Below are 13,670 nucleotides of genomic sequence, written 5' to 3' on the forward strand. Positions count from 1 at the left end.
ACACATCAGAGCTACAGGAAGAATGGGCTGACGAAGGGGTGATTGAAGTGAAACAAGTAATGTGTCGTTTAGAGGGAAAACTGGAAAAATCAGACACTTGCATTGACATTAGATTCACCAGCTTTTCCAGATTATATTAAAGCTGGATTTTTAAGACTGGAAGTCAGACCATACTTCCCCAACCCTATGAGGTGTTTCAAGTGCCACAAATTCAGGCCCATAACACTCTTTGTTGTAATGGACGAGTTATGTGTGGTAAGTTTGGTATGTCCACCCACCCTGATGGAACTACGTGTACCTCTCCTGACGTGTCAATTGTTCATGTCCACATCAAGCTTGGAGCAGAGAGCGTATAGCGCATAAGGAAGAAAACAAAATCCTGGAATTAAAGGTGACTAAAGTGTGTATATTATGCTCAACCGAAGATGTACAAATCCCTTCAACCCCAACGTTCTCCACTTCGTTTACTGCAGTACTCGCGAAGGAACCCGCGACTAAGTGTTTCCACCTAGACGTCACCAAGAAATACTCTTGGGAGAGCATCGGTGGCAGCGACAGTTCAGACGGAACTATTGCTGTCCTCATGCAAACTCCAAAGGTGACCACTGCTCCTGCTTCTGCTGCTGATGCTACTTTGGCAGGGCAAATGCTGTACACTGGGTTGGCACAGCCTACCAACATGTCGTCGAATATGAAGGAGAAAATTAAGATTAAGTGTATTTTCAAGAAGGCAGAACCGAAGCAGGTGGCTTGACAGATCCAGGAACAAGCAGAGGATGATGACTAGGCCATGGACTTAGAACTCTGTTTCGATTGAGTCCACTTAGTTCTCCTCCTTCTGCAGCGGGATGTCCTACACGCAGAGGGGCAAGTGGAAAACATAAATCTCCCAGATAAATGGCTCCTGTGCTTCAACGGAACATGAAGGGGTACAGAACACATATGGAGGAGCTGAAACTGTAAGCACAGGAGGGACCTCTCTGTCTGTGTCTACAGGAAGCGTGTAGTGATGCCCCTACGATCACGAGACACAGCCCTCATTGGAAAGGTGACCTCAGTGGAGAGAGGGCTTAGGGTGGAGTGGCTATCTTTGCGAATGACATCTACCACTCCAGTTTTGTCTCTCTCAGAACAGCTATTCAGACAGTTGCTGTCATGGAGCACATTCCATTTGCTGTTATCATCTGTAGTGTGTGTCTGCCGCTCAACGAAAGTTGGATAGAGCGAATCTTTCTGACCTGATTTCACAACTCTCTCCACCCTTGCTTCCTGTGGGAGATTTTAATGCACAAAATGTACTCTATGGATCTCCATCAAGGTGCCCCAGGGGTCGGGTTGTCGAAAGCCTTATTTTGTCAGAGCAGTTATGCCGTCTTAACGCTGGTAGTAGCACACACTTTAGCACTGCCATGGGGTCGTTCTCAGCCATAGACCTCGCTTTCTGTTCTCCTGCTCTTGTCGATGCTGCACACTGGGAAGTGGTCACTGACCTACATTCCATTGACCACTTCCCTATCTGGATCCAGCTTTCAGATAGAGCTGACCCTGAAAGGAAACCTCTACATTGGAGACTTAGCAGAGCAAACTGGACACTGGACACTCAATTAGCTGTTTTTTAAACACGAGATAGTGCCGAGGACTGGGTAGATCATATTACTAATGTGATCCACCATGTCGCTGAAGCGTTTATACCCAAGTCTTCAGACCAACTTCGGAAGTACCATATCCCATGGTGGAACGATGAGTGTCACCCCGCCATCAGGAAGAGATGCAAGGCCTTGCGACGGTTTAAATGTCAACCTTCGACTATGAACCTCGCAGACTTCTGAATCGCAAGGGCAAAGGCACGACGGACAGTCAGGGATAACAAGAAGAGGTCTTGGCAAGTGGTGTTTCTGGACTCGATCGATCGTTCCACTAGTTCTTCGAAGAAGGTATGGAAAGCCATACGGAGGATACCTGTTAAATGTGTCAGATGGCCTGAAACTGTACTGCAGAAGGGGTGTCTACAGTCTACACCTGTAGTCATGGAGAGTGCAATGGAGGATTACTTTGGTCCGATCCCTGCCACTGCAAACCAAGATCCAGCGTTGCGCCACCTTCGGACACAGGTGGGGAGGGGTGGTCGGAATTTTAACTGTACCAACACCAAGAACTAGAAATGCTTCTTTTACGTGTGGGAGCTTGGGTGTGCCCTGTCACTAGTCAAGGAGACTACCCAAGGAAAGGATCAAATCATGTACAGCATGTTACAGTACCTTGACCAGGATGCAATTTTATGCGACCTTGAGGGCACTTTAGAAGATGCGGTGCCTTTCTGCCACCAAATTCCTCATCTGCAATGCCCTTTAGGCTTCCGATCACAGGCGTACAGCAGGAAAGTATCTTCCCACTTACTGAGGCAGGGAAAAGATGCGTCATTCTGCTTGGTATCAGAGCACCTGGACATTCAGGGCAAGCTGATGCAGCAGTTAAGGATGCCTGTTTGGGACTTACAGTTTCTGAATGTGCTGTCCCTGTCCATGTAGTTATCTCGCTAATGAGACAAAAAGTCATGCATCTCCAGTAGGAGGAGTAGTCAGGATTGGAGAACAACAAACTGAGGCCCATGGAACCCACGACACAACGTTGCCGTTCCTTCTTCCTGCCACTGCGGTAGGAGCAAGTGCTCTTAACGCACCTCCAGACAGGGCATTGTCGTCTGACACATGGAGTCGTCCTTCGGCAGAAAGACCCACCGGTGTGCAGTGCTTGTGGTGTATAGGTTTCTGTAGGCCACTGTTTAACTGAATGTGTTTTATATCAAGCCATGAGGGCCACAACCAACATACCAGTTGACCTGCCCTCTATTTTAGGTGATGACGAATCGAATGTGGTTCGTGTTTTAAGATTCTATGTGATGTCCGCCTTCTCAGTAGTGTCTTAGTTAGAAGGTTTTAATGTGTCTTAGAGTTGTCGCTTCATCGTTTATTTTTGAATTGATCATGTAGGCACAGCTCCTTGTTCCACTATTTTAGATGTTGCGTTGTTATAGTTTATGTATTATACGCACACACTGCCCTGAGGCACCCGTCTTTTCTTCTTTTTGAGACAGTGTGAGTGAGAAGAGTCCCAGGAAGGCTGCGGATTCCATTTTTGCACGCTTCTAACATCTAATAACCACAATTGTTCTCTTTTAGTTGAGTACAGGATCTGATGACCTCACTGTTGAGCGAGCTATACATACACCATCATCACCACCATCACCAGCTCTCTGATAGCTATGCCACAAAGCTATTTGTTGGCGGACGCTGCTGAAACCATTATCAGTACATCTACTTACCCCCAGGTAGCATATGCTGTCATTGGATCATAATCGATGTCGTCTGTCCTTGTGCACTATTTTTTTTTCAGCGGCATATAAATGCTTTTACTAAAATGTTTGTAGGGCGGTTCGCGACCTGCTCGACAGCCCTCCCCCTGTACCCCATACCCCTTGGAACCGCACCTCGGTTTTAGTGTCGTAACAATCGCTGGAAACTTGCAAAAACAAGCCATTTAACATTTTTGTAAGAAACTGTGAGGGCGCCTTCAATCATCAGTGCTGATGAACTTCGGCTATATATTCCTGGGTGGCTAACAATTTCTGCTGCTCTGGTAACCTCTGGTTTGTTTCTGGAATGAAAGACACGCTTTAACACCTAATCACTTCAGTTTTGGGGCTGGAAATTGTTGCACGTTTCATTCCATTTTTTCCAGTTGTACTCTGTGTGTGTGTGCAGACGCGGTGCCGTCGCGGCTGATCGTCGCCATCCAGTGCTTCGCGGCGAGCTGGTGCAGCTACATGCTGCGCATCAACCTCAGCCTGGTGCTGCTCGCCATGGTCTATCCCTCCAGGACCGAGGAAGCCGAGGAGGTCCTAGCGCCTCTCTCTGAGGACAATGTGACCACGTCTTACCTGGAACCACCTCTGCCAGACGTAAGTAGACCAGTGGGGTGAAGAACAGTCATCATCCATGGTGCTGGGTAATTTTGACAAACCAGTTGATAGTTGATAGATAAAAATAGGAGGTGAAGAGTTTGCTTTGCATATCTCATACTCCTGGTTGTTGCGTTTAGCAATTAGTATGCCCCTGTTCAGCAAAGACTCTGCCAACAGCCTCAAGTAGGCAGTTGCTCACCCACTCAGACCTGTGACACCACATGCACTCAGCTTCACTCCCTCAGCTACTTCTGTGCCTATTACATATACATCTTTTAACGTTAGTGGCCCCCTCCGACACGTTTTCAGGTGTTCATCAAAGCAACAATGTACCTATACACCCCGGTGAACATGGCTATTGTAGTTTGTTAAGATGGGAGTGAGATACTCATCACGAAAATGCAAAAGAATCGGCAACAAGTGTTCACCAAGAACGTTGAAATAATCGTACTGGTTTGTATTCGTAGTAACCCGAATGTGTGGGCCAATGTCAGGGTACGAAAAGTACCCATTAAACATCAGAGAACTCCCTCGAGCTTGCACTACAGTCTCAATACACTGCGACTTAAACACAGTGTAAGACTACTGTCTGTAATACATTCATGCTGTTTGCTTAGCACGCGCTAGCTGGCGAGACTGACAGTCTGGGACTTTCGTTACACTATGCGCCTTATTTCTGGTGTAGAAAGCACTGTACAATTACTCAGGCATTGTTTCAATGTATAAGTGTGGCAACACAAAGAAAACTGGTATTCTGCGTGCTGAATTGTCATGACGTACAACACGTTACACTGAGGTGACAAAAGCCATGGGAGAGCTCCTAGTACCGCGTCGGACCTCCTTTCCCGCTTTAGTGCAGCAACACGACGTGGCATGGACTCAACAAGTAGTTAGAGGCCCCCTGCAAAAATTTTGAGCCATTCTAGTTGTATAACCGTCCATAATTGCGAAAGTGTTGCCAGTGCAGGATTTTGTTCATCAAGTGACCTCTCGATTATCTCCCGTATGTTCGATGAGTGGCCAGATCACTCGCTTGAACTGTTCAGAATGTTTTTCCAACCAATCACGAGAAATTGTGGCCCAGTGACATAGCTCATTGTCATCCATAAAAATTACATCGTTGTTTGGGAACGTGAACTCCACGAACGGTCTCCAAGTAGCCGAACATAACCGTTTCCAGTCAATGATCAGTTTAGTTGGATCAGAGGACTCAGTCCATTCCATTTAAACACAGCTCACACCAGCATGGAGCCACCACCAGACTGCACAGCTCCTTGTCCACAATACACAAGGGAATTACCGACTGGAATGTGTTTTCTTATAGGACAACTATTCAAGGATTTCCACCTAGTAATATCGAAACAGCGGACTCTGTACACAATTTATTAAATTGCCAATACTAAACTCTTTTAAATAACAACAAATTCATAAAACTTACAGAACTTAAAAAATGGTTAAAAGAAAGAGCTTTAAAAACAATAACGGCTGCTGCCACCATAAAATCAAAGAACCTTTTACAATAGTGCTTTTAGATTTTACCCAAGAGACAAAATCAAATAACAAGTTAACTTGGCATTACAATTTAAAATCATTTATATAAAAAAACTTTGAGAAAGATAATGGCACATAGCACCATAAAATCAAAGAAGCGCAACACACAACCAATAAATAAATGACAAAATAATAATTTGATACAACCAAAGAGCAAGAGCAAATCCCAATGCAATCACAGACGAGCGAGCTCTCAACACTTCGGAGCCTTCCCAGTAGAAACGGTCCCCGAAATAAACCGCTGAGAGCTCCCCGACATGCCTCCCACAACTGCCCATCACTTACGCACCTTGGTTAGGTTGTGTAACACACGACAGATAATATCAACACAAGATAAAATTCAAAACTCAAATAACAATATAACATCCCGACAGCACATGAGAACCACGGCGCCGTTAACTCGGGCGCTCTTAGCAAGTGCCGGAAGCCAACACACACAAATATTAATAAACAATTCTCGATTCTTAAAACAAAACAATAAAAGCCAAGCGCACACGAATAGTCAAACCACAGTCTTAGAAGTTCCTTAACGACACCAAATGCGACTATTCCACCAAGTTAATAATAGCACAGTGAGTTACAAATACAGAACATACCACTAAAAGCTGTTACACAAACCAAATTGACGAGATCGTCTTGTTCAGGTCCCAGAAGACCACATATACCAAGCAGCAGTAATTCACTATGCATATACTGTCCAAAACCACCTTTCTTAGGCAGACTTTACCTAACACATCAAATGCCAAATATACCATACATGAACGCAACTCCGGGCAGGTAACAGGAACCACCTACGTGAATTCCTTCAAAAAGGAACAAACAGGCACCACCAAAGGTAACGCTGAGCAGACCGGGTAAGCAACGACCCACTCATCGGAATATCTAAAAGATACTCCAGTTGAGCAAATAAATTAGTACCAACAGATATCGTAACGTACCATACACACACAGCAAAAACTTCCAACAACGCCGTCCCACATCAGAATGAAGTTCAGAAACCGCTGCTGGAGCTTCCAGAGGAAACTCTGACGAGCCAACCGAGCCCACATGCTAACCTGGCAGACGACTCCAAAATTCAGCAACTACTTGTCTCCGGGCCAGAGTATCACAGGACCCCAGCGGACCTCCACGTCAACCAGGCAGGCAGAACAAGTTCGCCGACTCCAATTAACCACCACCGCATGGCCATCACAGCGGCGAGTCGCCTCCGCCCCAGATCACTCTGCTCATATTGCGAGGCACAACAACCTTAGCGCTAGTCACCCGCAGGTCAGGCAGAGCGAACTTCACGGTCCGTGCAATACCCGGAAACCGACTACCTTCTCGCTTTCCGCCGGCCAGCGCAAACACACGCCTGCGACGTAATAGCAAATCACCACCGGAGCGCCACCCGCACCAGAACAGCGAACTATAATCGATAATAGCGCCCGCTCTAAACAAGATCGCAGGATAGCGGCGCGCGCCATATCATCGACCTTAGTTGCAAATGGGTATTGATTGGAATCAATGGAGAAAGTGGAAAATTTGTACCAGACACGATTCGAAGCTGCGTCTCCTGCTTACTAGGTAGATGCTCTGATCCCTGAGCCATCTGGACATATTGGTGGTTGCAACTGCACGGACTACCCTAGCACGCCTCCCGTGAGACTCAGATTCTCAACTTGTCCACACACTACAAATGAAGGGCCCCGTGCCCATTGTCATGACTACTCGCGACATTTCGCCGAGTCCCGTTAGAGTTCGATGCATCTGTACTGAACAGATCATTGACCATCTCGCCAGGTTGGAACTTTAATAGTGGAAACTATTTATTTACAGCTCGTACAAAATAGATACGTGTTTCAAAGTTTTACTGACCTTCAGAGTAGTCACCAGCATTGTGTATAACCCGTTGTCAGCGATGTGGAAGTCGTAGGATACTATTAACAGTGCCAGTTGTGTTGACAGTTCGAGTGGCGCAGTCTATTATTTGTAGCAGTTCTGAAGCAAACGCCGTGAAGTGTTTCCTTCAGTTTAGAAATTGAGTTGAACTTACGAGGGCTTCAGTCATGGGAGTGCAGAAGATGGTATAGCACTTTGCAGCCCCATCAGTCAAACAAATCAGTAACAGCTTGCATTGTTTGTGCTTGAGCAATGTCCTGCAAAATGATGGTCAGGTCCTGCAGAAGTGTCATCACTTCTGTCGCTAAGCTGCTCGTAGTTTGTATGCAAGCCTCATTCCATTGCTCGTCTGTGTGCTGCCGCTCGGCGCTCCCGCCGTGAAGTTACGGCGCCAGCACTGTGTGTTACGTTTAAAGGGGTACACTTGTTCGTGTGTGGTCCTATTGTGCAATGCTGGTACCACTTTATTAAGGTCTCTACATGCTCATCTGATCCGATGCTTGCTTCAGCCTAGCACGGAACCGTTTCATCGTTTTTAAAACGTTGTAAATTGAAAATTATAAGATAATCTGAAATGCCTGACGAAAGCGAAACGCGTTGTTATTAAAAGAATAAATTGCAACCAAGCCTGTTTCTAATTCAAATATTCTAGATACGGTTGCCGTACCAGAAGACCTGATTGTGTGGAGGAAATTTAACGATAAATTATATATGTACCTCTAAAGTGGTGATTCACAAACCGTTGGAGTGACTATTTCTTGATCTTGATTTTATCGTACAGAGCTACATTTCCCATGTTTCAGTGACTGCCGTCTGCAAAGCATCCATTCTTTTAACTGTTCCTTGTCATTGATGTTCTGTGTCTCGTACTGCTGCTAGAGTGCCTGTGGACAACAGACGCTTAGATTAGATTAGATTAGTTTTTCGTTCCATAGATCCGTGCTGAGGAGATCCTCGAGGATGTGGAACATGTCAATTTTTTAAGCTAAAATAACAATCCTAACAGTATGACTATATACAACACATAATTTGTTTCTATTAAAAAATTCGTCACTGGAGTAGAAGGAGTTGGCCACTAGTAAGTCTTTCAGACTCCTTTTAAACTGATCTTTATTTGTAACTAAATTTTTTATGTTTGCTGGCAAATTATTGAAGATGAGTGTTCTTGAGTAGTGGACCCCTTTTTGAACTAAAGTAAGTGCTTTTAAGTCCTTGTGCAGATCATTTTTGTACCTGGTATTGTTATGTATGAACTGAGCTGTTTGTTGGAAAAAGAGATATATTATTTAGGACAAATTTCATTAAGGAGTAAATATACTGAGAGGCAGTAGTTAGTATACCCAGTTCTTTGAAGAAGTTTCTACAGGACGTCCGTGAATTTACTCCACAAATAATACGTATTACACGTTTTTGGACTCTGAAAACTTTTGTTTGACTTCAAGAGTTATCCCAAAATATTATACCATATTACATTATGGAATGAAAGTAGGCAAAGTAAGCAAGCTTTTTCATTTTTATGTCGCCTATGTCTGCTAGCACTCGAATTGCAAATACAGATTTGTTAAGGCTTTTCTGAAGTTCTGTGGTGTTCTCCTCCCAACTGCATTTATTCTCAAGTTGTAATCCCAGGAATTTAAGACTGTCAACCTGTTCTATCTGCTGTTCTTCATATTTTATGCATATGCTGGGTGGAAACCTCTTACAGGTTCTGAATTGCATATAGTGAGTCTTTTCGAAGTTTGATGTAAGTGAGTTGGCTTTAAACTATTTATTAACATCCACGAAAATATCATTAGCAGATGTAAGTCCTGTACCCTCGGCCGCCCCGTGTTGCAGTACGGGCCGCGCTACAACTGGTCGCAGTCGGTGCAGGGCCACCTGCTGTCGGCCTACTTCTACGGCTCGGTGGCGTCGCACATCCCTGGAGGGATGCTGGCCGAGGTGGTGGGCGCGCGGCTCGTGGTCGGCGTCACGACGCTGGTCGGCGCTGTGCTGACCCTCCTCTGCCCGCTCGCGGCCGACGCCGGCGTCGGATGGCTCATTGCCGCCCGCGTGCTCATCGGCATCTGCGGGGTGAGTGTCTGCCTCATCTTAACAACAGCACCGGGTACTGCGTGCAGCAGAGGCACAGTTGGGATACGATGAAAGCATCATAACGCATCCTAACCTCGGCGAAGATCAGTTTGGATTCCGCAGAAATGTTGGAACACGTGAAGCAATACTGACCCTACGACTTATCTTAGAAAATAGATTAAGGAAAGGCAAACCTACGTTTCTAGCATTTGTGGACTTAGAGAAAGCTTTTGGCAATGTTGACTGGCGTACTCTCTTTCAAATTCTAAAGGTGGCAGGGGCAAACTACACGGAGCGAAAGGCTATTTACAATTTGTACAGAAACCAGATGGCAGTTAGAAGAGTCGAGGGACATGAAAGGGAAGCAGCGGTTGGGAAGGGAGTGAGAGAGGGTTGTAGCCTGTCCCCGATGTTATTCAATCTGCATATTGAGCAAGCAGTAAAGGAAACAAAAGAAAAATTCGGAGTAGGTATTAAAGTCCATGGAGAAGAAATAAAAACTATGAGGTTCGCCGATGACATTGTAATTCTGTCAGAGACAGCAAAGGACTTGGAAGAGCAGTTGAACGGAATGGACAGTGTCTTGAAAGGAGGATATAAAATGAACATCAACAAAAGCAAAACGAGGATAATGGAATGTAGTCGAATTAAGCCGGGTGATGCTGAGGGAATTAGATTAGGAAATGAGACATTTAAAGTAGTAAAGGAGTTTTGCTATTTGGGGAGCAAAATAACTGATGATGGTTCGAGTAGAGAGGATATAAAATGTAGACTGGCAATAGCAAGGAAAGCGATTCTGAAGAAGAGAAATTTGTTAACATCGAGTATTGATTTAAGTGTCAGGAAGTCGTTTCTGAAAGTATTTGTATGGAGTGTAGCCATGTATGGAAGTGAAACATGGACGATAAATAGTTTGAACAAGAAGAGAATAGAAGTTTTCGAAATGTGGTGCTACAGAAGAATGCTGAAGATTAGATGGGTAGATCACATAACTAGTGAGGAGGTATTGAATAGAATTGGGGAGAAGAGGAGTTTGTGGCACAACTTGACAAGAAGATGGGACCGGTTGGTAGGACATGTTCTGAGGCATCAAGGGATCACAAATTTAGCATTGGAGGGCAGCGTGGAGGGTAAAAATCGTAGAGGGAGACCAAGAGATGAATACACCAAGCAAATTCAGAAGGATGTATGTTGCAGTAAGTACTGGGAGATGAAGAAGCTTGCACAGGATAGAGTAGCATGGAGAGCTGTATCAAACCAGTCTCAGGACTGAGGACAACAACAACAATCAATCATGAAGCGGCATCTGTGAGGCAGTGCTTGATCGGCTAATTGCTTGTTTTGCAGGACGCGACCAAACAGTGAGGTTATCAGTCCCATCGGATTAAGGAACGACGGAGAGGGAAGTCGGCCGTGCCCTTTCAGAGGACATCCGGCATTTGCCTGAAGCGACTTAGGTGATGCAATGATTAGTGGTCAAGGACATTCCTGAAATGGACTGGCCTGCCAAAAGTCCTAACCTAAACCCCGTGGAACACCTCTGGGATTATTTAGAAAGTGATCTTCGATAGAGAACCTAGTGTCTCAGATCACTCCCTTCTCTTCTTTGGGCTCCGGAGGAAGAATTGGCTGCCATTCCCCCACAGACATTCAGACACCTCATTGAAAGTGTTCCCAGCAGCGTTCAAACCGTCATAAGGGCGACGTGTGGACACACACCCCGTTTTAATATCCAGTAATCATTTCCCGTTTATTTTCGTTCAAATAGTGTATACGCCATGAGTTACAAGAAATTCTTCCGTAGTGGGACTTCATTTCAACCACAACCAGCTGATCCATCTAATCTCGAACATCCTGTCTGAAACATAAGCTAAGGTGTAGTTTGCCATGAAACAAATATCGACAAATCTATATTTTGTGAATGCAACTAACTAATTTTAACCATCAACATTCACACCTAGTATCGTCATGTTTCGACTTCTCTGAGACCTTGCTGACTTCACAGCAAACAGCTTAGTCAAAAGAACACACACACACACACACACACACATTTAGAACTAATCAACATGATCCATTATTTCACTAGCCATTAAAGGAAACAAGCAATTGCGGCCCAATATTTTACTGACCATTATAACGAAACAGACATCAGCGTGTACCCCGGTGTTGCCATCTTTACCCTACTTGGTGCAAGGCACAACGGACCCTCAAATTAAGTGTCACAATGAAATTACCGTATCTAAATTGTTTCTATTATCTTTATGTGAGTGTACAAAATGCGTGTTTAATTTAATTTAAATAGTAAGCAAGCTAGCCAGTGATAGCTGACAATTCAAAGTAAACATGTATTCAGAATTTCAATAGCATTCTAACACCATAAGCTGACAGAATGTTTGTGTGTGTGTGTGTGTGAGAGAGAGAGAGAGAGAGAGAGAGAGAGAGAGAGAGAGAGAGAGTGACAGTGGTTGTCATCCGCTGCTAGAGTGCCATTAATGAGTAACTTTCCAGTTAAGATAAACTTGTAGACGATTATAGTCCGACCATTGTACCCACACTTGGTGCAAAGCGCCAACGGTCTTGCCACAATGGGAACACCCGTTTCCGTCAGATCACCGAAGTTCAGCGCTGTCGGGCTGACAATTCCTCGTCAACTCAGTATTTCTCGCATTAGCCGACCACTTCTTTTAGTCAGGTTGTGCCACGATTCCTATTTTCCCCATTCATATTCAGTACTTTCTCATTAGTTAAGCAATCTACACATCTAATCTTCAGCATTCTTCTGTAGCACCACATTTCGAAGGATGTTATTCTCTCTAAATTGCTTATTGTCTATGAATCACTTCCATACAAGTCTACAGTACAGACAAATGCTTTCTTAGAAGACTTCCAAACATTTAAATATATATTCGATATTAACAAATTTCTCTTTTACAGAAACGATTTGCTTGTCATGCCATTCTACATTTTATATCCTCTATACTTCGGCAATCGTCAGTTATTTTACTGCCCAAATAGCAAAACTCGTCTTCTACTTTTAGTGTCTCATTGCATAACCAAATTCCCATAGCATCACCTGATTTAACTCGACTTCATCCCATTATCCTAGTTTTGCTTTAGTTTATGTTCACCTTACATCCTCCTTTCAAGACACTGTCCATCCATTCAACTGAACTTCCAAATCCTTTCCTATCTCTGACAGAATTCATCTTCATCTACATCTACGTGATTACTCTGCCATTCACAATAAAGTGCCTGCCAGAGGGTTCAATGAACCACCTTCAAGCTGTCCCTCTACCATTCCACTCTCAAATGGCGCGCGGCAAAAACGAACACTTAAATTTTTCTGTGCGAGCCCTGATTTCTCTTATTTTATCGTGATGATCATTTCTCCCTATGTAGGTGAGTGCCAACAGAATGTTTTCGCAATCGGAGGAGAAAACTGATGATTGAATTTCATGAGAAGATCCCGTCGCAACGAAAAACTGAAATTTCATGAGAAGATCCCGTCGCAACAAAAAACCGAAATTTCATGAGAAGATCCCGTCGCAACGAAAAACTGAAATTTCATGAGAAGATCCCGTCGCAACGAAAAATGCCTTCGTTTTAATGACTGCCACTCCAATCCACGTATCATGTGTGTGGCACTATCTCCCCTATTTCGCGATCATACAAAACGAACCGCCCTTCAATGTCATCCGTCAGTCTCACCTGATGCCGATCCCACACCGCACACCAATACTCCAGAACAAGGCGGACAAGTGTAGTGTAAGCACTCTCTTTAGTAGATCTGTTGCGCCTTCTAAGTGTTTTGCCAATGAATCGCAATCTTTTGTTTGCTCTACCCACAACATTATCTATGTGATAGTTCCAATTTAGGTTATTTGTAATTGTAATCCCTAAGTACTTAGTTGAATTAACAGCCTTCAGGTTTTTCTGACTTATCGTGTAATCGAAATTTAGCGGATTTCTTTTATTACCCATGTGAATAACTTCACACACTTTTCTTTATTCAGGGTCAACTGCCACTTTTCGCACCACACAGATATCTTATCTAAATCATTCTGCAATTCGTTTTGGTCATCTGATGACTTTACAAGACGGTAAATGGCAGCATCATCTTCAAACAATCTAAGATGGCTACTCAGATTGTCTCCTATGTCCTTAATATAGATCAGGACCAATAGAGGGCCTATAACACGTCCTT

General features: G+C 44.3%; 1 protein-coding gene across 1 annotated transcript in view; it reads left to right on the forward strand.

Moving 5' to 3' along the window:
* The first annotated feature begins 583 nt into the window (after nucleotides 1-583).
* The window catches only part of LOC124803171 (putative inorganic phosphate cotransporter), a 127,277-nt gene continuing 114,190 nt past the window's right edge, over nucleotides 584-13,670 (forward strand). The window contains exons 1-3 of the mRNA XM_047264354.1: nucleotides 584-716; nucleotides 3,762-3,958; nucleotides 9,230-9,466. Coding sequence (XP_047120310.1) covers nucleotides 584-716; nucleotides 3,762-3,958; nucleotides 9,230-9,466 — 567 coding nt within the window. The remainder of the gene's footprint in view (nucleotides 717-3,761; nucleotides 3,959-9,229; nucleotides 9,467-13,670) is intronic.

Source organism: Schistocerca piceifrons, chromosome 6 (assembly GCF_021461385.2).
Source record: "Schistocerca piceifrons isolate TAMUIC-IGC-003096 chromosome 6, iqSchPice1.1, whole genome shotgun sequence".
NCBI lineage: Eukaryota > Metazoa > Arthropoda > Insecta > Orthoptera > Acrididae > Schistocerca > Schistocerca piceifrons.